At 37.0% G+C, this 26,166-nt stretch overlaps 1 protein-coding gene across 5 annotated transcripts in view; it reads right to left on the reverse strand.

Moving 5' to 3' along the window:
• RIC8B (RIC8 guanine nucleotide exchange factor B) overlaps window positions 1-26,166 on the reverse strand; it is a 98,464-nt gene that overhangs the window by 61,131 nt on the left and 11,167 nt on the right. For all 5 annotated transcript variants that reach the window (XM_044915829.1, XM_021687601.1, XM_044915830.1 and 2 more), the window contains one exon: window positions 1,512-2,120. In XM_044915829.1, the coding sequence (XP_044771764.1) occupies window positions 1,512-2,120 (609 nt within the window). The remainder of the gene's footprint in view (window positions 1-1,511; window positions 2,121-26,166) is intronic.

Raw genomic sequence — 26,166 nt, forward strand, 5'->3', positions numbered from 1 at the left:
AAGGCTTCTTCCAGCCCCACTATTACACTAATGAAGGCTAATCTCAATTTACTGATATATATTACATGTCATTCCATACATATACTGATGTGCAGCCATTGAATTATAATAAACCTTTCTGGTCAGGAATGTGAACAGTGTGAACTACTATTTTGGGCACAATTTAAATAACAGGGGCTCCAACAATGGCAAACCAACAGTCTCAGAAGAGCTCTTGCAACTAAATGGAGAACTTAAAAACACCAAAACAAACAGTGTAAGAAAAATAACCATAGAAGGTACCAAATAAGCATAGAGACATAATATTTTAAATACTTCCAAATATTTGGTTTCAAAGCATAAATGGAGCATGTGGGCTTTCCACATCTTTTCCTGCCAAGTCTCAGGAAAAACTGACCATACTACAGTCATCTAAAACAGCTGTTAGGACTGATCTTCAAATATTTGGTTTCAAAATATCGACCTATTTGCACTTTAAAACTCAGATGCCTGCATACTCCCACTATAGCACTGCACTGAGATAATCCTCTCAAAGTAGGCTGTTGGCAAAAACAGATCTGTATTCATGGTGAGCACTGCTTCAAATGGACACAGCAAAATGTTAGCCTAAGTCCTCAAGTCAGCTGTCAGAAAAGATAATTTACCCTGGCACCAAAATACTTTGTTTCTTTCTTTCTTTCTTTTCTTTTTTTTTTTAAAGGCAGGGGCTCAATTTCACTCATCATTTAAGGTTAAAGAAAAAGCACAAATGTGAAATGTTAAGATTCTAGAAACAAGGAAAAAAGTTTATGTCCACTTTGCTTACAACTGTTGCCTTCCTTAAACTAAGTTTCTTGTTTAGCATATTGTTCTTGTGGGTACTTAGATATAAACTATCAAATCTGCCTCACTTTGGGCTGCTGTAAGGTCTAAGCCACAGGAAAGGATAGTAGTCCAGAAAAAAACCTTTCCCACACTGTGGTATAATTGTATTTATTTTCTAGGACTGTATACAAGCATGGATATCCAGTTGTGGTCCTACATTTCTGATAGTTATCTAATACTATAACACCCTAGGGATGATAGGGGATACACATAGCATCTTTTGCTCTTCTGAGCAGACATCAATTCTGATCGATCAATTTTAACTGGCCTATCTTATCTTTTCTTTAAGATGGCAGTCATTGTATATGCCTATAACTTTATGAACAATATTGTTTTATTTCCCTTCAAATCTTATCATTTAAACCTTGTTCCTGAAAGAAGCACTTGAAAAAAAAAAGGCAGGTGATAGTATAACTGGGAAAAGGAACTATATTTGGCACCTTACAAAATAATAATCCATAGTTAACTAATTGGAATTAAAAATTTAAAAATCTATAAAAAACAAAAATAATGAAACAGTCCAACTTCATCCTATTTTTCTGGTGTTACACAAATGGAAAGCAAGCATTCCTCCCTTGCAGGCAGCTCTAGGGAGGCCCCAGACCAATTAAATTATAGGTAGATAAGAATATCCTTCTCAACCTTACCTCTTTATGCACCTTCCAACTGTCTACCGTCACATTGAAGAGAGCTTTGAGGGCCTCAATGGCACAGTCTGTCTCCTGAGGTGAGAGAGGAGGTCCATTATGGTCTATGGCCGATTCATATTCATCGGTCCACTTGATGCTAAAGGCACTTTCCAAGATCTGGGTTAGCAGCGGTAGTCCCTGGAGCTCATAGCGCAATTGTGACCTGATGTCAGTGTGCAAAAGTGACAGGAGGAAGAGCAAGCGCAAGTCAAAGCACTTAATGTCATTGATAAACTTTCGGTCCTTGCACTTTCTCAGGAGGTTACAGAGCTTTGCAGCAAGGTTAAGTTCCAGGCTGAGCTGCTGTGCCATCTGACTGTTGAACACTATGTTACACAGACATTTTAATGACTCCACAATAACTGGGAACTCTGACACCTTCTCCAAAGAATCATCCGACTCATTTAGCTTGGCTAATCGCAGCAGTATCTGCATATTTTCCTTGGTTGTTACAGGAACTAAAACCTTTTTGTCTCTGGAGAGAATGCGGAGAACTTCCAGGCAGGACACTTGACATGTTGTTGGGATGTCCTTTACAAGGACTTTAAATATGCCTTCACAGAGTTTCTGAAAAACAAGAACGAGTATGCAAAAATCATTACTTGGCTTAAATGATTTAAAACAGAATACTTCTCTACCAATGTACGTAACAGCAGTCAGATTCTGGCTAGAAAAGATTTTTTTTTTTTTTTTTTAAAGCCACAGAATATTAGAACTGAAAGAGACCTTACATTTGCTGCACTTCTTCCACTTACAGATATGGAAATTAAAGACCAGAGAGGCTGTACTGGGCCAGAGTGAATCAGTCAGGTCTTACATAGCTTTGTTCTCAAGAGATTTTTAATATCAGACTACATATAATATCAGGATAAAGGAAATTAGTCTGAATCACAGCTGATGGATCCAAAGTGTACACATCTGTCTTGCATTTTTTGAAATATAATTACTCCTATCATTGCTAAATTTAAGAACCACTGATCATTCTTTCAATATTCAATGTCCAGCTTTCTTGTCCATAAACTGCAGGTCTGGATCTCTCAAGCTCCTACCTTATATGTGAAGCAAGCTGGTATAAACTATTCTATTGCTGACCATTTCTGTACCTGTTACATTTTATAAAAATAACAGCAACAACTAGGACTAACATCAGATTTTACAAAGTTTGTATTTACCTATCATCAGACCTTAACTCTTAAAAGAAGCTATCTGTGGGTCAAGCATTTATGATCTTGGTAAGAATCCCAGGCTGTATGTACCTTCTCAATACATTCTAGCTGTACAGCTATGAAGTGCCAACTCTAAATGTACAGTTGACCCTTGAACAACAGGGGTTTGAACTGCACGGGTTCACTTACACATGGATGTTTTTCGATAAATACAGTATAGTACTGTAAATGTATTTTGTCTTCCTTGTGATGTTTTTAGTAACACTTTTCTCTAGCTTACTTTATTGTAAAACTACGACTACAATAATATAGAACATATAAAATACGTGTTAACTGACTATGTTATTGGTAAGGCTTCTGGTCAACAGCAGGCTATGAGTAGTTAAGTTTTTGGGGAGTCAAAAACTGCACGCAGATTCTTTGACTGTGCCGGGGACTAGCACCCCCCTAACTTCCACATTGTTTAAGGGTCAGCTATACTATGTTCTCTAGATGAAGGGGGGAAGGAAATTACCTTGACAAGCTGAAAAAATTTTATAACAATGTCAACTCTATCCCTGCCATCTCTGATAACTAGAAGGGACTTTCATTCAATGTCTTATTATCATCGTTAAAGCATTTTTTAAAAAAATGAACACAAGTTTGGGGGGTGGGGTAAGTATAATGTGCCCATTATAGAAATATAAAAAAACAGGGAAATCTTTCTCCAATGTCTGATCTTTGACATCCAAGAAAAACAAAAACAAAACCACATTCTATGTACTACTTCCCATGTAGCATATTCCTGGGGGTGGAGTCAGATAACCTTTGCTCCCACATAACTTCACTCAGGAGAGAAATCACCTACATTGCTGTTTAAGTTAAGAAACATGTAATAAGTAAGGTATTATAAAATATCATATATGTGAATTTGGAGTGCTACATATTGAATTAAAAAGACACCTTTACCTCCTTCCTTTTTAAACCAAAGAGAACAGCAACAATAAAATATAATAAATAATAAAATACAAAATACAGACAATATGGGTCCTTTCTTGCTCCACCTTCAGACTTGAGAAAGAAAAAGAGCAAAGCTCTCTAGCTCATTCTCTCTCTCAAATAAATAAATAAAATCTTTAAAAAAAAGAAAAAGAAAAAGAGCAAAGCATGAATACAAATAGGAATAGGCAAGGCTATCAATCAAACGGATTGAAACTCTTGGACATACAAAGGCTACATGGAAGAGATTAGAGAGCCCATGCAATCTATAGCTAAAAACTACCTCATCTATACTTCCAACCAAAGACAAGGGTTCTAGTTTAAAGCAGTTTTCAATCATAATTGTTCTTAAACATGCCATTTCTTTTTATAGATCTGCCTCACATAATGATCGTTAGGTAGCTTTTTGCTATAATTTTAACATATATTTGAAATTAAACCACTTTTTGGATAATGACTCTCTCCTCCCTTTTTTTTTCAATTACAACTCAAAAAAAAAAAAAAATCAAAGACATACCTAAAATACAAAAGTGATACTTAATAGACACACTCATTGCCTCACTCAATATAATCATTTTAAGTCAGAGAATAGTATAAAGAGCAAATTAATAAATCATGTACATGTGGATGAATCAGAAAAATTTTGTTTTGCATATGTACACCAGTCAAGAACACTGAAGGAGCATTCTTTACACTTTCTCCATCTGCTGAGTGCGTGCTCTACTTCTGTGTTTCAAAGGTACTCTTGTATTTCACCTTTATTTTTGCTCTAAGAGTATTTTTCTGTGCTGTAACTATTTTTTTTCAATTGATTTTACTCTTCCTAAAACATGCTTGCCTCTCTTCAAACACTTTCCACAGCTCCTCCTTGCCTGCAGTATGCAGCCGAAATGAGCCCACTGCTCCCCTTTCTACTGTCTTCTCTTCCTCTTTTTGCAGGTACAATGAAGTGTCATTACATTCTATGTTAGGTACAGACTGTTTTTATTTACTTTCACCAAAATATTTATACAAACTTGTTTTCATTGTTCAACTGACATATATATATATTTTTAAAGATTTTATTTATTTATTTGAGAGAGAGAGAGAGACAGAAATAGTGACAGAGAGCGTGAGTGGGGAGGAGAGGGAGAGGCAGGCTCCCTGCCTAGCAGGGAGCCTGACGTGGGGCTCGATCCCAGGACCTTGGGATCATGACCTGAGCCGAAGGCAGACGCTAACCAACTGAGCCACCCAGGCATCCCCAACTGATATATATTTTAATCTGAAAATTATTTTGGTACCTAAAGTTATCATGGAACCCAATTTTTTCCATCAAAATTAATGGAAATATTTTCTGATTTAATCACTTTCACTTAGTGGTCTGGTTCTCTGTAATGAACTAAAGTCATAAAGCAAAGTTTAGGTATGCTTACAAAGTATAATTACGAAGAATCAAAGAGTCTGAGAAAAAACCCTTTTAAAATGCTCACTAGCTTAGGAAGCCATGGCTATTTCTATAAAGTTAGACTGCAAATCCAACAGCATAAATTCAAGAGTAAGATCCCAAATGGTTCCCCAATGTTAATACTACTACTGCCAAAAAAGGTTAGTTTGTTCCTAAACTGAAACCCATGAGTCTACAATAGCAGTGGTTCTCAAACTTCATCATGCATCATAATCCACTAAAGGGATTGTTAAAACACATTGTTGCACTTCACCCCCAGAATTTCTGATTCAGTAGGTCTCGAGTGAGGCTCCAGGATTGGGACATTTAACAAGTTCCTAATTGCTGCTGATGATTCAGGAGCAACACTCTGAGAACCACTGAACTATGGTTAACAATGGACTGACATAACTTGGATGTTAGAGGGTAGGGGTTAACTGAGAGCAATGGACCAGATAAGCATAGAAAAGTAGGCAGAGTTGAAAGCCATTAGCACAAATACCTTAACTTCTTGACTGTCCTGAAGATGTATAAGGGTGGCAGGGATAGGAATGGGGTGTCACTGTCTGGTCACCTTACTTTTCTTATCTTAAATATTAAAAACTACTCCAGGGGTGAAGTATACTACTTGTTTAAGGTCAGTGGTCCTGGGCTTGAAGTTTGTTCAACTTACCATGGACTCTAGAACCAGAGCAGTGTTGTGATTAAGGGCATAGGTTCTGGATTTAAATTTTTTGTATTCAAACCTTGGCTCTTCTACCATCTTCTGACAGTGAGACTGTGGCAAACTTGGCCTCCCTGGGCCTCATTTACTCTAAGAGTTAAATGACGTCCACATGTATAGCCCTTAGAATAGTGCCTGGCATGTGGCAAGTGTTCAGTACAGGTTTTACATATTATTATAAGGTAACATCTCAAAGTCCACAGTTTAGCATTTAAGATCTTCCAACCTGCTTTTTCAGGTTTCTCTTTTATACTATGCCCCTATCAAACCCTCCTCTGTAGCTATATTCCTTTCCAAATTATCTCACACTGAGCTCTTTTGCTTTCTTACTGCCTCCCCTCTACTTGCATCAGTTCCTCTTCCTCTTCGACTATTCACGTTTTAACCATTCTCCAAAGCTAACCTTAAAATTCACTTTTGATATAAATTTTTTATAACCACTTCAGCCCCTAACATTCTTCCTCTCCGAGGAATACCCAAACCACAATCTGTAGCAATCATTTGGTGCTCAGCACATTCTTCCTGTTACTACTAAAAGCTCTCTAATGACAGAAAGTTCTTTTTTTTTTTCTTAAGACACAAGAAAATATATACTGTAGTGGCTTTTGAATCAGAAAGAGCTAGGTTTAACACCAGGTTTTGTTACTGTGTAATTCAGACATGCTATTTAACTTCTTTGAGCCTCACTTTCCCATTTGTAAACTGGGAATAATATCACCTATATCGCATAAGGCTATTGTGAAATAGACTCTGGGATGTAGTAAGTTAAATGGTGATTATGATGTTTTACTACTTCATAATCCTTTTAGCCCTCAGTAGAGCAACTAGCACAGAAGTTAGCACCTAAAATATAAATGGACTAGATTAAGTTCTTCAAATCTAAAGAATTAGTAGAGATCTATTAATGTTGTCTTGACACTTCTTTCTAAGAAGGAAAGAGTAGTAGTAAAGGCTATTTTGTGACTGGACTAGTAAGATGGTTTTCCCCATTGGGTAAAAAAGTCTTTCTATATGAGCAGCAGAACTTACATTGGTCTTCATATAAAGTTATTTTTTTCTGAAGAGTTTCAATTACTTATATATATATATATACTAACACACACACACACACACATATACACACACATATACGTACATATATATGTGTGTGTGTGTGTGTTATTTTTTTAAAGATTTATTTTAGAGGGAGAGTGCACATGTACACCCACGTGCGTGAGGAGGGAGAGGCAGAGGGAGAGAATCTCAAGCAGACTCCCTGCTGAGTGCAGAGCCCACTCAGGGCTTGATCCCATGACCCTGAGGGCATGACCTGAGCTGAAACCAAGAGTCAGATGCTCAACTTACTGAGCCACCCAGGTGCCCCTATATATATGTTCTTTAAAATGTAAAATGCACCAAATATTAAAGAAAGGAGAAAAACACTCATAATTACACTAGCTAGTATATTTTATATGCAGTAGACAGAAGGATTTATTTTTAGTCAATCTACTGATCATCAGTAACGTATACATATTGCTTTAACACAGTTACAATCATCATATGTATGTCATTCTGTTTTGACTTCTTAATTTTTAATTTAATTATCAGCATTTTGCCACAATGCTAGAATACTTATAAAAATAATTTTAGGGTGCCTGGGTGGCTCAGTCCATTAAGCATCTACCTTTGGCTATGATCCCAGGGTCCTGGGACTGAACCCCATGTCAGGCTCCCTGCTCAGTTGGGGAGTCTGCTTCTCCTTCTCCCTCTGTGCTCTCTCTCAAAAAAAATGAAATCTTAAAAAAAAAATTTAAAATTGATGCATTATTAAATGACTTCTGTTCTCATAAGTCTCTAAAATTATATACAGCAGAATTCAGAAAGAGGAGTAGACTTACTAGCATCAGAAGGGGCGGTTTCATAATTTTAATAATTACAGTGATATTGTTTGCTTATGTGGTGTACAGTTTACAAAAAAACTTCTCATATATATCCTTCTATCTAAGAAATGCTCACTAAACACTTACTAAATTATTGCCTAAGGACACTTAACTAAGCAGCAGAAAGCCAGGCCTTAATCTAGATCATCTGACTCCAGTGGGATCTCCACTCTAAGTCAATGATTGTACCATTAGCTGTCTCTCATTTATTAACTGTATCTTGAGCATGACACTTTATTAGGCCTCTTTCTTCATCTATACCATGCATTAAGACTCTCTAAGGCAGTGTTTGCTTAGGCAGCAAATATCCTAAAACTGGAAGACTCTCTAAGGCAACCTTCTTCCAGCTACAAAGTGGTAAGCTTTTCACTATGAATCTGTAAAACTAAGATCAGCTTTGGCTTTAGCCATGAGATAAGCAGAACATGCTACAAAGCATATATGAGCATTCAAATGATCTATCATGATTTACATACAGTTTTAAAAGGTGATTTCTAAAAATATTAAAAAACTAAAAGTAAAGTTTTATACATAAAAAAGTCTTCGCTTAAAATATACTTTTTATCATAATTTACTATCATGATAATAGTAAATTTACTATTTACTAATATCACCTATATCGCATAAGGCTATTGTGAAATAGACTCTGGGATGTAGTAAGTACTCTATAAATGGTGATTATGATGTTTTACTTCTTCATAATCCTCTCAAAAAAATGAAAAATTTACTATACTCTGGCAACCCAAAAGGTAAATGCCACTCAAAAGTGTCTACAGATTGGTGCCAGTTCACAAATGATTTGTTACTAGACTGTGCTGAGATAGGTACACAAACTGAAATAGGTATAAAAAACTGAGTTTGCATTTAGAAATACATATAGTAATCCAACTTTGCTGTGACCGTCAAAGGATGTGATTATTTCTTTCAATGTTTCATTTTTATTGTATTTTATGAAAGCACTAGTCTACCACATATCAGGGGGAAAATTAACAGACAAACAAACAAACAAAATCTTGGCCCTTCACCACAAGTAATTTAAGAAGCACTATTCCAGAGAATGCATTTTATACTGTATAAGTTTTCTTCAACTCTATAACCAAAATAGTAAAACTAACTCAGATCCCAGAGTAATGAGGGAATAATATGTCTCAAATATGCTTATCTAAGATTTAGTTTAATTGCTGGGCATTGTGTTGACAGCTGATGGTCGTCCACCAAAATCCATTCTTCCCTTCTTATATAGTAAGAGAACTGTGGCAAGGCCCATGACTGCCTAGCTATACCACATTCCTCAGCTGCTCTTCATGGCCACATGACTGAGCTCTTGCCAATGGAACGTATGTGGATATGTTGCATGCCATTTTCGGGTTGGGGTCTCTAAGACAGTGGGCATACCTTCTCCATTTTCTTGTCCCATTCTGTAGCCCAGAACCTGGAAGTGGTAGCCCAGTTCACGCTAGGACATGCTCAGATGGTGAAGCATAACTTGACAACTTAGAAGGAAATAGGGCAACTGAATAAATTTATGGAGCACACTCACCACCTACCTAACCAGAACTGATCGATCACCCCAGAACTATTACTTGAAAAGGTAATAAAACACCAGTATTCCTTAAATCACTTCTATCTTGGGGTCCCTTTGTTGCAACAGCTTAGCTTTAAACTTAAATAAAACACACATCTGAAATATGTCTCATCAATACCTCATACAGAACCTCTTGTACCATCATTCCACAAGTAACGAAAGTTATATTTCACCTCAATGACTAAGCAACTACCCTCTATATCTAATACCAAGAGTTAGACCAAGTTGGCCTAGTTGTGCCTTAAGCAGCCACCAGGGCTATGTCTTCACTATGAGTAAAGGTGTTTGGAGCTATAGGAATAGATTGCCTAGAATAAAATATATAGAAAATAGAGGGACTAAGAGTCCTGAAAAATGCCAACACTTAGAGGCTGGAAGGAAGAGAACCTGATGAAAGAGATTAGGAGTTGCAGCTAGAAGCAAGAGGAAATTTAGGAGTGTGGTGTTCTGGAAGACAAGACAGGGAAGTATTTTATAGAGGGAGTAGTCAACTGCTTCAAATGCTGATGAAAGATCAAGTAGCATAAGAATGTGGCAATGCTAGATCACCAATGACCTTGATAAAAGCAGTTTCTGCGTAGTATTTGGGAGATGAGAAAGTGCAGAGAGAAGTACATACCTTTCAATACATATGACTATAAGGAAACAGATAAATAGGATGGTAATAAGAGGGACTATAACCTCAAGAGAGGTCATTTTTTCTTTCTTTCTTTCTTTAAAGATTTTATTTATTTATTTGACAGAGAGAGAGCACAAGTGGGCAAAGCAGCAGGCAAGGGAGAGGGAGAAGCAGGCTCTCCACTGAGCAAGGAGCCCGATGTGGGGCTCGATCCCAGGACCCTGGGATCATGACCTGAGCCAAAGGTAGCCACTTAACTGACTGAGCCACCCAGTTGCCCTTCTTTCTTTCTTTTTTTTTTTTTTTTAAAGAGAAGATATACTAGTCCATGTCTGTATGATGAAGAGAATGAAGAGTTGGAATTAATCCAGAGGGAAATGGGGGAACTTATTGTAGATATTAAGCAAGGGGATGACATTAGATTTGTGCTTTGAAATTATCATTCTGATGGTAATATGGAGAATGCACAAGAAAGGGAACAGAACCAGAAATGGTTAATAAGATGAAAAATGATGGTAGTGTGAACTAAGGCAGAGAAATAGAAAGCTAAGAGATTTTTAAGGGGTGCCTGGCTGGCTCAGTTTGTACAGCATGTGACTCTTGGTCTTCGGGTCCTGAGTTCAAGCCGCACACTGTGCGTAGAGCTTAAAAAAAAAATGAAATCAAAGAGATTTTAAGGAAGTAGAACTGACTGAATGGCGAAATGACTGGATGTCAAGGGTGAAGAAAGAGACAAGGAGCCTCTCAGATTTCTAACCTGGACAACTTGGTTGATGGAGGTATCAGTCAATTCAGGAGATAGGGGACCCATTTCCTAAAGCTGGCAGCAAAAAGAAAATGATATTTCTTGGTAGACATTTCTCCGTAATTGTCCCACAGTGGACACCTCAAATAAAATACACCTAAATTCGTTAGCTAGAAGGGGGTCAAATCATAAGTCCCCCATAAGTCCACCTTTCCAAAACTCATACTCAACTACTTATTGTCACAATATCCTTGATCTGGGCTAAGAAACCTACTCTCTACTACCTATGTGAATGTATGTGCCTTTTCTCATGTTATTTCCTGTACTTAGAATGTCTTCTTAAACCCTGACCTTCCCAATACTTTGCCTTGTATCATCAAGGCAAATGTCGTCTTTGTAATCTTTAGGAAGTAACCTCTTCTACCTCTACCAGTTTTATAGCACTTAACACACACCTGACCCTAAATTGTATTTCTGGAAATTTCTTACCTCTTTCATCAGCTTTGGAGGGGCAGGATTTGTCTGATATTATTTCTTTTGTTCCACAGGTACAAAGATGCTGTCAAATATGCTGAATATATACACACGCATATATACTAAGTGCTACATCTTCAAAGCACTCTGTGTTAAATATAGAGTATTATGTCCAGATAGGTCATTAAAGCTCTGGCCTTAATTCCTAGGTACCACTTATTTATGTGTATGATTTAGAATAAATTAGTCAACTTTTTAAATTTCCTTATCTGTAAAACAGGTATGACAGTACCTACTTCATAGGGTTGTTGGGGGAATTAAATGAGACAGGTGTGCATGTGCTGCCCTAGAATAAAATAAATACTCAATAAACGTTATTTAACATTATAACTATAATGCATACGCCATATATAGTATTACTATAATTTATTAAGAGGCTACAAGCTGTAATAAAGAATATGACTTCTAGGGGCACCTGGGTGGCTCAGTTGGTTAAGTGTCTGACTCTTGATTTCGGCTCAGGTCAAGACCTCAGGGTTGTGAGGTCAAGACCTCAGGGTCGTGAGATCCAGCCCAACGCTGGGCTCCATCCTGGGTGTGGAGCCTGCTTAAGATTCTCTCTCTCTCCCTCTGCACCACACCCCTCCCATCCCGGCGGCAGCTCATGGGAGCACTCTCTCTCTTAAAAAAAAAAAAGTATGACTTATGACTTCCAGAGTCAGTCTTCACTTTGTCATTGTTTTTACCTGTGAGATCTGGGCAAGTTACTTGGTTTTTCTGAGCTTCATTTTCATTTGTGTAAAACGGGGATAATATACACTACAGTGTTGTTTTAGTAAATGAGATAATGGTACACAGTAAGAGCTAAAATTGTACACTTCCAAGAATAAGACCTATAATTAAAGATCTCAGCCAACAGCAGTATCTTGAAGAAGGCTTGTTTTTCTGATTGAAATAATAAGCCTATATGTAGATTTGACATGTAATTTTCTCTCTAACATCAGTACTTACCGAAAGGATTTAATGGGCTGAGATTTAAAAAAATCTTTACTATTAGTTGGGAAATACAGGTAAAGATTTGTAGATGAATTTAGAATAAAAATGGGCCAATGGTTGAATAACTAAATCAAAATGAAACAACAGTGAACAGAGAAAGTGAACATTGCTAAAGACATGGGCTAATGTCTGTTTTATTTATAAGAAACAGGAAAATGTAGTAACTTTCCAGTTCAAGCTGGATAGAGGGGCAGGGGACACACACAGCACAGGCACTGAGTTCAACTTGGCAGTAACCCTACAATAACTACAGGCCAGAAAACAGTTGAAGAGCCAAACAAAATGAGTGTAATTGAGAGAATCAGAATATTAAGAGTTAGAAGGGGCTATAGTGACTATTTAATATTAGCAAACATTAGCAGTGCAAAACGTTCTATAAAAAAGTGGATATCAGGGAGAATAAGTCTGAGAAACTTATAAAGCTCACTAAAGTATTAAAGATTCTCAGGTGTACTATGGAAAAGAAACCTGTTTAATTTTTAAAAAACTGATACTTCCTTTATTCGTTTGACCACAGAATCCTTTTAAAAAATAATACCTCATAATATACTCAGGACTAGGGAATATTTCTTTTATTTTACAGATATGAAAACTCTGAGGGAGGCTACATTGTTTGCTTAATGTAGCACAGAAAGCTACAATGGGAAATGGGACTCAGATTCTTACCTCTCAGTCCTACTCTCTACTCATTCTACTGGTATAAGAAAATAAAGCAAAAGTGGGTGTTCCAACATTCAAAGCAATTCTGGGTTAAACTAGGCCTGTGAAAGGAATTATTGAGGACTGATTTTTTCCTCCTTCAATAAACAAATTAAGTCCTTAAACATTGTTCTATTTATTATCACTTTTTTATTATTAATGTTTCTGCTCATCTATTTTCATGGTAGTGAATACCTATTCTTAGAGTCTACTACTTTCTCTTTAGTAAGAATGGACTCCCACCCACCCACTTTTTGTCCATTATGTCCACAACATTAACCACATGCTTGATTTATGCTGTCGCTCCAACCAGTGCTCCTGTAGTGATGGGATAGGACCCCACTCTTAAAATAGACTATGCACATTCATCTGGGAGATGTGGCACAGTGCCAAGGATACTTAAAGTCACAGGACAATCCTAGTACATCCTCTTTAACCACTGGTTTACTAAAAGATTTAGTGGGGGCAGGGTGGGGAAGAATTTCTACATGAAAATAAACAAATACATTAAAACTCACAATACAAAAAGTCACACGAATTTTTAAGATTAAAAAATAAGATATGAAAGGAATTTGTAGCTAACGCAGGATCCATTGGATGATACCTTCCTGGCCTCTCAAGGTTGTGCCTACTGTCTCCTCTGATGGATGTCACTGCTTATATATTCCACAGCGATCTAATTTTAGTTCGTAACTGGAGTTGAAGGTCAGCCACCTAAATCTGATAGTTCTAAACTTTTGCCCTCTGTGTACAGCACACGTGAGTGTGTGAGTGTATGTGTGTTCACACAAAACAGAAAAAGAGAGAGAGAGAGAGGTATTAAATTCTAAAATAAGCTTACTATAATTAACAGTGGAACAGTGTTGTCAGTTCTACAAGACAGACCTATTAAAAATTTGTATTTTATAAAAATATTAAACAATCACTGACTCACTGCCAGAATTCTAAACTGTGCTCTTAATAAAAGTGGGAGAAAGGATTCTGAAGGTCAAATTTGGAATTTCTTTATAAAAAGCTAAAGACGAAATTTTCTAAATGAATACTCATGCAGCTGGGTCCATTTGATATTTAGCTTAATATTTTATCTGTGCACTCTTGCATGCTTCTTTTCCTGCTTGTAGTATGGGAGGTGATGGTAATTCTCACTTTTTATGTAATGGACACTGTCCTTGTGAGTAAGGTTTTATCTCACTTCCTAAATTTCACCTCTAGTTCCCTTACTGCACATGTACACTTTTCAGTGAGACAATGCTTCTGGCTATGTTCTATACCATGTTAATCCTGCCAAAAAGACTGAAAAGAGTGCAGAGGAACAACAATTACATAAGTTTGGCTCAAGTTTTTTTTGCTAATTAGCAATCCTGAGAAAGACATGTTGCATCATCAAGAGTTCATTAAGGGATAGGAAAGACCACTTAGATGTAAATGGAAACACAAAATCAATCAGCTGCACATCCTTTCTTGACTGAGGACAGAAATGGGCATGTCAAACTTTTTATTTCTCTTCAAATACAGTACCAGCCAACTCTGCTTCACTTACTACTTAAGAGTCTTTTTATTTTTCAGAAAGCCCTTTTCTTCACTACCTATGTAAAACATATTTTAGTATTTTAATATACTGGCAAATACAAAAGTATCATCATTTGTTGCTTATTATAATTTACCAAATAAGGGTCGTTATCTCATTTAATCTTCAGCAAATTCCTAGCATAAGCTGTAGTCTGATTATGCAGTGTACTAACAGGGCTGGAAGATGGACACTGTCACAACATATATCTCATAGCTTAGTGGCTAATAGACATCATGGTCCCATGGATCTCTACAGCTCCTTTGCCTTTTTGCCTTTTTCAGTTTATCAAAGTCTTTTCCTATATAGTCTCTTTAGAATTTCTTTGCTTTGTGTCCAGTGCATCTACCCCACAACACTGAACTATTCACTTCGTACTAATTACTCTGAATTCGTGGTTCTCAGCTGTAATGGCCCAGGTATGTACAGAAGATGGTCAGGGGGCACTCTGGTGGTAAGCTGATGTTATGGACTGAATGTTTGTGTCCCCATTAAATTCTATGTTGAAGCCCTAACCCTCAATATGTTGGTATTTAGAGATGGGGCTTTGGGGAGCTAATTAGGGTGAGGTGAGGTCATTAGGGAGGGGCCCTGGTCCAATGGAATTAGTGTCTTTATAAGAAGAAACACTAGAGAGCTAGCTCACTCACAGTCTCCCCCCACCCCTCTCTGCACAAAGAGGTCACGTGAGCATACAGTGAGATGGCAGCCACCTACAAGGGAAGAGAAAAGGCCTCAGGGTGAAACCTATTGCTGGCACCCTGATCGTGGACTTCCCATAGCTTCCAAAACTGTGAGAAATAAATTTCTGTTGTTTAAGCAAGCCATCCAGTCTATGGCATTGTGTTAATGGCAGCCAGAGCAGACTAAGATAGCTGAGAAGAGGGACAAGAGGGAAGTTAAGATGTCCCAATGAGACAGTTGTGAGATTTAGAGATCCTTAGAGACACATGAAGGGATGCCTGGGTGGCTCAGTCGTTAAGTGTCTGCCTTCAGCTCAGGTCATGATCCCAGGGTCCGGGGACTGAGTCCCACATCGGGCTCTCTGCTCGGTGGGGAGCCTACTTCTCCCTCTTCCTCTCCCGCTGCCTGTATTTGCTCTCTCTGACAAATAAATAAATAAATAAATAAAATCTTGAAAAAAAAAAAAGCACACGAAGACACTAGTGATGTAGCAGAAAAAGCACAGAACAGATTATTTACTTTCTCTCTAGTCCTTAGTACTACTATCTTCTGAACCTGGATCTGGAGCAATTTTATCTAAAGCTAAATATCCTCATGCGTAAGAAATGTATCTGTATCACAGAGTTACTGTCATTAGTTAATATAGATAGCATCTAAGAGAACATTCTCTACGATGTTATTCACCTTATATGATTCTTCTTGGGAAACAGTACAATTGAAGTGAAGAAAGCACCTGGCTTCAAGCACTAGCTTTGCCCTTGTGGCTATGTGATCTTGGGCAAATTTCTTGAAATCACTTGTGCCTCATTTCTTCATCTCTAAAAACAGGAATAACATCTAGGGCTTATAAATATTAAATGAGGCTATATATTTAAAAATCTTCAGCTTGAGGTAGAGTAGAGGCTAATGCACCTCACATTATAAAGACGGCCAGATGGACAAACATTAACAGGCATACTCCACACAGGCACAATATGGCTAGGAAATTTTTATCTGTATTTGTCTTTTAATGGCAAAGCCACTTGAAAAAGGAAAATGCTGATGTTATAAATGTAACATTGCAATTATGTATTAATTTTATAGATTCTGTGGTGTTCACTTGGAAGCTATAGTGTCCATTACTGAGCACTTGTGTACTCAGCCCCCATATAGGCACACAACTCAAAACGTTCCCAACTTAAAATTCAAGTACATGCAAATTATTCAAGAGAAATAAATTCTAAGTGACAAGAAGTCTATTTTGGGTTGGGGAGCTAAAAAGCGCATGACTCAAGTTGTTTATATATTAGGATTGAACATGTGTAAAATGAATGAATAAGGAATATAAACGTATTTCAATATATAGCAATTTAAGCTGTGTATTAAAAGACTGAAGGAATAAACTATACAGAATTCAGCCAGAGAAAGCTTCTTGATAAATATGAGTGTTAGGCAATAAGTGGGGAAAAAATGATAGAGATGCTGTGGCAGAAAGGAGCTGGGGAGACAAACCGAACAGTGGACAAAGGTAGAGGCAGAGAGGGATATGGGTAAAGTAGGGGGATCAACCAAAGCAGATTTAAAGTTCATATTAAGTAAAAGCTCTCTAACAATTAAATCTATCTGACAGCAGAGGGGCTGCTGTGAGCTTCCTGTTACTGAAAGTATTCAGAGTGTGATGACCCTTGGTGCAAGATACCTTAGAAGGAATCACAGTACTGGAAGATATTCTGGGTCCCTTACGACACTGTGAGTTCCCTGAGGAGGAGCACTGAAGGCAGAAAAGGAGACAGAGGACCTGGGTTGAGTCTTAGCTCTTCCATTCATTAATTGCGACCTTGGGCAAATCAACTTCTCAATTTTCCATCTATAAATGGGGAAGTTGAGAACACTGGAGATGTCTGTTCAGTCAGTAACTCTTTCAGGTCCCTAGGAATTTTTAATTAGTCAAAGATAGACATACATGTTCTCCCCTTTCCTTAGTACACAATCAAACTTTGTAAGGGAGAAAAGAGCTAACTGCTAAGAAAAAGAAACCGAACACTTTTGGTAAAAAAAAAAAAAAAATCTGCAGTATGCCTAATTCCTTATGATCAAGTACCGCACGGCTTAAGGGGAGAGCTGACACTACGTACTATCCTATCCAGTCATGCTGCAAAGCATGATCTTCTGTTTCCTGTCAATGCTGATAATTAGCTCAGTGTCAAAGCTTTGTTTATGCTCTGCATCAAGTTTCAAATTTTAGAAGCCTAAAATCAGAAAATGAATAGAATCAATTCCTAAGCTATACAACAGGTCAATTCAATTATTAATGAGTGGCAGTATGGTGTAGCACATGGGCTGTGGAGAGAGACTGCCTGGGCTAGGATCATGGCCTCGCACATCACTAGTTTAGGCAAGTAACTTCCTGTGTGTCTTAGTTTCCTCGTGTGCAAAGCAAAATAACAGTACCTACTTTATAGCCTGGTTGTGAGGATTAAACATGTTAATATTCATACACTGCTTAGAATGATGATGGACAGGTAGTGTATGTTACCTACTAGTATTTAATAACAAGCTTTATCGAGATATAATTCACATATCATAAAGTTCACCCTGTTAAAAGTGTACAATTCACTGGGGCACCTGGGTGGCTCAGTTGGTTAAGCAACTGCCTTTGGCTCAGGTCATGGTCCCCAAGTCCTGGGATCGAGTCCCACATCGGGCTCCCGGCTCATCGAGGAGCCTGCTTCTCCCTCTGACCCTCTCCCCTCTCATACTGTTTCTCTCTCTAATAAATAAATAAATAAAATCTTTAATAAAAAAAAAGTGTACAACGCACTGGTTTTCAGTATACTCATGCATGTACAACCATCATCATCACTGTCTCATTTTAGAACATTTTCCTTACCAAAAAAGAAATTCAATAGTCAGAAGTTAACTCCCATTCCACTCTCTCTCTAGCCCCTATGCAACAACTAATCAACTTTGTTACTACAGATCTGTCTACAGATCTTTAGACATTTCATATAAAAGGAATCATGCGTTATGTAACCTCTGTCTGGCTTCTTTCACTTAGCATAATGTTTTCAAAGTTTATCCATGTTGTAGCACTTATCAATTACTTTATTATTTTTGGCTGAATAATGCTTCATTGCATGGTTAACATGTTTTGTTTATCCATTCACAAATTGATAGACATTTGGGTTGTTTCTACCTTTTGGCTATTATGAATAATGTTGCTGTAAACATTCACATACAAGTTTTTGTGTGGACATATCTCTTCGTTTCTTTTGTGTAGATACCTATGAGTACAATTGCTGAGTTTAACCTTTTGAGAAACTGCCAGACTGTTTTCTAAAATGGCTGCACAATTTTATATTCTCACCAGTAAGGTATGAGGTTTTTTATTTCTCCACGTCCTTTACAACACTTGTTATTATCTGATTTTTTTATTCTAGCCATACCAGCGAATGTGAACTGGAATCTCACTGTGGCTTTGATTTGCATTTCCCTGGTGATTAATAACGTCAAGTTATCATTTTGATCATGTGTTTACTGGCCAATTGTATATCTTTGGGAAAATGTCTATTTGGATCCTTTGCCCATTTTCTACTTGGGTTGTCTTTTTATTGAGTTCTTTATGTAGTTTAGATACAAGTCTCTTACCAGATGTATGATTTGAAAATACTGTCTCCCATCCTGTGGGTTGTCTTTTCATTTTCCTAACAGTGTCCCTAGAGGCACAAATTAACTTTGATGAAGTCCAATTTATCTATTTTTTGCTTTTGTTGCTTGTGCTTTTGGGGTCATATCTAAGAATCCACTGCCAAATTCTGGGTCATGAAGATTTATCTCTGTTTTCTTCTAAGAGTTTTATGGTTTTAGCTCTTACATTTGGGTCTAATCCACTGAGTTAACTTTTGTAAATGGTATGAGGTAAAGGTTTAGCTTCATTCTTTAAATGGGACTATCTAGCTGTCACAGCACCACTTGTTAAATGACTGCTCTTTCCCCAATTGAATGGTCTTGGCATCCTTGTCAAAAATTAGTTGACCAGAGACACGTGGGTTTATTTCTGGACTCTTGATAGTCTTTCACTGATCTATATGTACATACATATATTTATATTTAATAATCCTCATGCCAGTACCACACTCTCTTGCATACTGTTGCTTGGCAGTACATTTTGAAATCAGGAATTGTGAGCCAAGTTTGTTCAAGATTGTTCTGGCTATTCTGAATCCCTTTCAATTCCATATGACTCTTAGAACTGTCTTGTCAATTTCCACAATGAAGCAACTTGGAATTCTAAAAGGTAATTCATTAAATCTGCAGATCAATATGGGAAGTACTGCCATTTTAACAAAAGTCAGTCTTCCATGAAATGTCTTCTCATTTATTAGATTTTATTTAATTTCTTTCAGCAACATTTTGTGGTTTTCCTAAAAATTGAGTTATTTCCAGAGTCTAAGTTTTCTTGGTTCTTGCTCAAGGGCTTACTTAGCATATGTATCTTTTCAAAATCTGCTCCAGATTTATATTAATTCCAATAAGATACAGAAACATTATTTCTACGTGCTATTCCCTTCCCCTCTTTTTGTGGCATTATTGTTGTATCTATCTATGAATGTTACAAACCCAACAATATATCATAACTATTACTTTATATATAAATTTTGTCTTTTAAAGACACTGAGGAGAAAGGAAAACAAGCATATACTTATACATTTTGTTATATTAGCCTTCTTATTTATCTTTTTGGATTCTCTTGATTTGTTCTTGACGATCTGAATTACTATCTGGAGTCACTTCCTTAGTCTAATACAGCTTTGCTCTTATCCACCTTTGTGCTATTTGGCAAATATATTACATTTCTATATGTTACTGGCTCAACAATACATTATATACATACTGTTTTATATAAATGCTTTTAAAACCAGTTAAGAAAGGAGAAATGTATGCATTTATATTGTCTATAATATAATAATAATATAAATAATAAATAATATAATAATTACATAATTACGTTTACCAGTGCTTTTTCTTTCTTCATGTAAATTCAAACTACAGTTTGGGGTCACTTGTTTTCAGTCTAAAGAACTTTTAGTAGTCTTGTAAGGTGGGTCTGGAACAAATTCTTTCAGTTTTTTATTTATCTGGAAATGTCTTTATCTTCCTTGCACTGTTAAAAGATAGCTCTGCTGGTAACAGAATTTTGGTTGAGGTTTTTTCTGAGCTAAATGAATGTTATCCCACTGCCACTGGCCTACAGTTTTGAGAAGTCAGCTGTATGTTTTGTAGAGCTTCCCTTGTAAATGATGAATCATTTTTCTCTTGCTGCTTTCAAGAGTTTCTCCTTGTCGTTGGCTTTTAGCATTTTTACTAATGATGTATTTGTTTGTGGGTCTCTGACTTTATCCTACTCAGAATTATTAAGCTTCCTGGATGTGTAGATGGTTTTCCAATAAATTTGGGAAATTTTTAGCCATCACTTCTTTCAATATTTTTCCTTCATTCTCTCTCTCCTCTCCTTCTGGTACTCCCATTATCTATATCTGTTGGCATTAATGTTGTCCCGTATTTCTGAGTCTTTCTTTTCTTTATTCTTTTTTCTCTGTTATTTACCTTGTATACTCTCTACTGATCTATCGTCAAGTTTGTTTATTCCTTCTTCTGCCAGTTTCAACCTAATGTTGAGCCCCTTTAGTGAATTTTTATTTCAGTTACTGTACTTTATTATATCTTTCAACTCCAAAATTTCCATTTGGTTCTTTTTCCTTCTAACAATTTCTCTCTTTGTACTGATATTCTTCATTTGATGTGACATTGTCATCAACCCTTGCATTACTTTTTAAATCATGGCTTCCTTTAGTTCTCTGAATATAAGTAGAATGGCTACCTTGAAGTCTTTGCCTGTTAAACCCAACATCTGGTCATTCTCACAGTTTCTGTCACCTGCTTTTCCCCTAGTGTATAGGCCATCTTTCCGGTTTCTTCACATGTCTCATATTTTTTTTTAGAAACTGGACATTTTATATAATATATAGTAGTAACACTAGATACTGCATCTACCCTCCAAGACTTGCTATTGTTATTTACTCAGTGACTGGATGAGTTATTTTAGTTAAGTATATTCTCCCTCTCCCTCTCTACAGATGTTGCTCCTCAGGGGGCTCACCCTCAGTTATGCCACAGTCATCCTAAAATGACAGTGGCTTTGGCTGGCTCCTCTTTGACCCTCTCTTTCCCTGACCACACCCAGCTGTTAAGTTCCACTAACTACCAGCTGATTGATTTATTGTCTTCAACAATGTCCTGGGCATAAATTGCTCCACAAACTGAACCAGTCTATTAGGGCTCCTTTGAAGGGATAGTCCCTGAGGTCAGTATTTAGGATTTGTTCGAACCACAGGAGGATTCCTCCCAGCTGCCTCTTTCCCCTTTTCTCTCTAGCAAACTAGCCAGTCTTCTGGTTAGCCTGCATCTCCAATGACTATCAATCTCCCTCCAGTTCCTTTCACCACAACCTGCACCTTCAGGCATGCACTTCACACTCTGTTGCAAATGATGTTGGTTCCTTCTGAGAGAGATTCAGAGATCTCTTTTATAAGGTCTGCTTATTCCTCTGGGCACAGTTTCTGAGCTCTGGTTCTGATGCTGGGGGCAAAGACAATATCATGCTTCTCTCTGGGTGATACCTCTTGAGAGCTTGATGAGGGGACAGAGGAATAGCAGCCCCAGCTGTCCTCAGCTTGCCTCTCCCAGCGTAGAATCTGCATCCCACAGGTCAGGGCAAGGGCAATTGGGGCGCCTCTATTTTCCGTGGTGCCATATTCACAGTAGAGCCTCTGTCCCGTGGGGGGGGGGGTGGGTGCAAGGAGGGGGACCCCACCTCTCAACTGCACTCACCTAGAATTTAGTCTCAGCAACAGGTAGCTGGGGCAGGATGAGAAATGCTGATCTTACATCCCTACTGGGAAGATAGCCTTCCACCTGAGAACTGAGGAAAGAGAGAGCTCTATGTTCTTGAATGCATCAGTTTGGAGAACAGTTTCCATCTCACTCAGCTAATAGGGGGGAGGGAGCAGGTCTCAGTTCAAATACCATAGACTTTCACTTTTCTTACTGAGTTTTAGTAGATTTTCTTGAACAAGTATTTCTTCATTGACTATGCTCTTAGGACTATTTCCAGAGACTTTAAAAGATTGTTTTTTTTAAAAATAATTTTCACCAGTTTCAGTGGGGAACAGGTCTATAGAATTCCTCATACTGTCATGACTGGAAGTGGAACTTCTTGATGAGTTGGTTTTTTGTTTTGTTTTGTATGAGAAAATGAATCTGAAACTCTAAAGTACAAATTAGAGATACTATTCTTATTATTCTGAGAAAGAAATCCTAAAAAGTAATCCAAAGACCATACCTATGGCCTGCTAAGTCAGAACAGCTGTTTTATTCTTTCTCCCTACACTTAGTCTTTCATTGCCTTTGCAAACATCCAAAATAAAAAACGGAGCCTGAAATGAAATTTAAATTATTTTGAACTACTATGAGGCATTCACCTTGGCCTATGATACAATTCAGCCCTTCTAAGTCAAGTTTTATGCCAGATCCCAGCTGGACAGGAACTTTAAAAAGTAAAAAGGTTTAGGATGCTTGTGTGTGTGTGTGTGTGTGTGTGCGTGCACGCATGTGTGTTTTAAAGAAATCAAGATGTTGAAAATGATTATCTTTAAAGTTATTGTCTTCTAAATAAGAACTGTACTTGCATCATGTGTCAAAGTATTCTCTAAGGTGAGACATCAAATAAAATTTGAGTCAAATTTACAAGACATATAAAGCTCATTCTGTTTTAGCAAAAACTGGAGTTTAACAATTTCAAATAACTAAAATAAGTATAAAGGGCTTTCAAAGCAAGCATCATGACTTGAGTTATTCCTAAGCATGGATTCACAGTATAGAATCAATGGTTCGGTCTTGGCACATTTTCCTTAGAGGAATCTAATATGGAAATTTACCCATTCATTTTCTAGAGTCTACAATGGCAATCTTTAGTATGCATCTGTAGCTAAGAAAGTGCCAAACCACACACCACAGCCAAATAGCCAACTTAGCAACCAAGGTCTAACACAGGACTTGGCACACAGGAATTACTGAAAAAATATTTTTGGACTTCAGAGATCTCTACTAATATGCCAAGTACATTCAAGTCTGAGGGGAAAAAGTAAAAAGAAGAAAATTTCAAATGGTAGAATGAACTTTCATGCTCATATAAATTTATTTCACACCATAAACTGGCTCCACAAGTAATATTATTTCCAAACCAGTAACATTTTTTTATGTTCCCCTCCAAAGGCATATATAAGATAATCAAGAAGGCTCAATTTTAGGGAAAATAAATGATTTTTAAAAAGTATTGGTCTTTGCTTATGCCTCTAATCACACTACTATAGAAGAATAGGATATATAATGTTATATAATTACCATATTCTTAAATCATAATCTACTGTAATTTTCTATTTAAATATAGAAAAGGGAAAGAAAAATATCATCTACAGTAATAATATTCAGACAGCCACCACTTAGTAAATTTCTTTACAGTCATTTTTCTTTGTATAGTTAGTACTTTTACACTATTGTGATCATACTGTATGAATACTTTTGTATCCATTTTTTCCAATAAATATTACATTGAGATTCTGCTCTATAATTAAGAGAATATCAAATTCAAAGTCAAACAATATGTACAAGTCATAGGAATTCTGGCCTTCACTCAATCTCCAAGTTCCCTCCATTTATTTAATAGGTGTTTACTACAGATGCCTATTTTCTGCCACATGGGGGGCTGAAATATATAAAGAAAACTAAGCCAGAGTTCTTGTTCTTCAGGAGTTCTCAACTCAGCAATTACCTTCTGCCTTTATAAAAAATGGGCTTATCTATGTGAGTTTAAAGGTAATGAGATAAATACTCAAAATTTGGCTATTTTTAACTTCACTCTTTTGAGGAAAATTGCTATGTACACAAAGATTTATCTCAGACAACAACTGAGGTTTTCCACATTTGATATGGCTGTATTCTTATCTTACAGGTGAAAGAGCTGCAATTCTTTTACTCATTTTATGACATGTATTTTCAACATTTATTGCAATTAGTACTCTATCGGCCTTGAGATCATCTGTGTTTTAGAAGCCAATATAAGAGATTTCATTTCCTCAAGATGTAAATTTTCAGATTATTCATCATACTTCCCCCCCATCCTACCTATTTGCATGATGTATTTGTTTATGTGCAGGTAAACAATCACAGCCTAGAGGTAGAGGATGTAAGGCAACTGGAATGATCCACATGCACCTGGAACTATTTGCACTATATGCAAAATATAACAGTTGTATCTGACTTTACTTCTCTAGAAAAACTTAAGCCCTCCTTGTTGGTAATTTCCTTTGCTATTTTCCAGTTCAGTCTAGTTGCCTAAATGGTGTCTCAAGGAATGAAATAAGAAATAAAACAAGCTAGTGAGTCATAATTTCAAAACCTCTGAAATACACCTCAAGTGGTAATGAGTGGCAGCTGCACTTAACAGTCAGAAAATCCATCCTCTATTTGAGGATCCGCCACTTACTAGTCATGTGAGTGTTAGCAAGTTGTCATTAACGTGAGCCTCAGTTTTCTTATCCATAAAATAGGGCTGGCAACACTCTCACCATACTTAGAGCATTACTGCATTACTGTTGCAACGCAAATCTTTGTAAAAATATAAAACACTACCTAAGTGTTGGGAACTAAGTCTAAAGATCATTAATTTATAACCAATTCCTAAAAAGCTCAGTATAATCAAGTTTTATTTTTTGAAAGGCTCTGTCTGTTCCCTTACATTTACTTATACGTTGTCATAAAAGTTTTTAGAAGAAAGGTATTGTGTTTTTCAGAAAGATAGCACCTGTAGTTTGTTGAAAGGGGTGGTGCTGTTACCAAGGAGCTGTGGGAAGAAGGCTCCAGAGACATGTTTAGGAAAGAGAAAAAGAGAACTAGGGCAGCAAAACAAATTGGACAGTAACTTGAGTTCCTCTTATTGTCAGACTGGGTTTAATGTGGAGACATGCCTACTATTCTATGTCTCTACACAGAGAACCTAAAAAGCTGATAGGATGTAGATCCTTCAGAGTATTCCAATAGTTTTAGGGCTTTAGGTGGGAAAGAGTCACTAATGATTTTAACTCCTGGAGACTAAAATGATTTTGTTTGCCTATGTTTTTCCATTAATAAGACAGCTAGCTAGGTCCCTAATTGCATATGTTTATATCAGACCTCCCAGGAAGCAGGAATCTACCTACTATCACTGAAAATAACACTGGTACAGGAACTACTGTCTCCAAAGATCTAGCAAACAGTAAAAAACAATACTCTGATATGTTATGTTTTGCTACTATCCTACAGAAAATACACATGCTTTATTAACAACTGAGTGGAGAATTATTCTGCCTCAACTGAAACTTACATGGAGTGGGGGGAATCTCTGTCTTAATGTACTTATTTTGACCAGTAAAAGCACTATCAGATTCTAGTATCAGAGTCCCAAGGCACCATGAATCAACAGATATAGTATAGATTCTCTCAAATAAAATAAAAACAGCAGCTGCCTCCCTAGCCTGAATACCTACCATGAGTCTGTCAAAAATTCTTTTTAACACCTTGCTCCTTCTTTTTTTCACTTAACTCTCTGTCCCCTTAGCACATACCTGTCTCTCTCCTTCTCCCCCTCCCCTTCTCTCTCTCTTTACATCATAGTATTCCATTATGTAGATGTACTCTAGTTTCTTCAAATACTCCCTAATTGCTGGACATTTGTTTGTTTCTAATCTTTTGCTATTATGTACAATCTTCAATGAATACTATGTTTACTTGGGTTGAACCTATCCACAGAATAGATTTCTAAAAGTGACCTTGCTTGGTCAAAGGGCAAAATGCATCTGTAATTTTGGTAGATAGTGCCAGTTTCTGTTCCATAGG

This window comes from Neomonachus schauinslandi, chromosome 5 (assembly GCF_002201575.2).
Source record: "Neomonachus schauinslandi chromosome 5, ASM220157v2, whole genome shotgun sequence".
NCBI classification, from domain to species: Eukaryota; Metazoa; Chordata; class Mammalia; order Carnivora; family Phocidae; genus Neomonachus; species Neomonachus schauinslandi.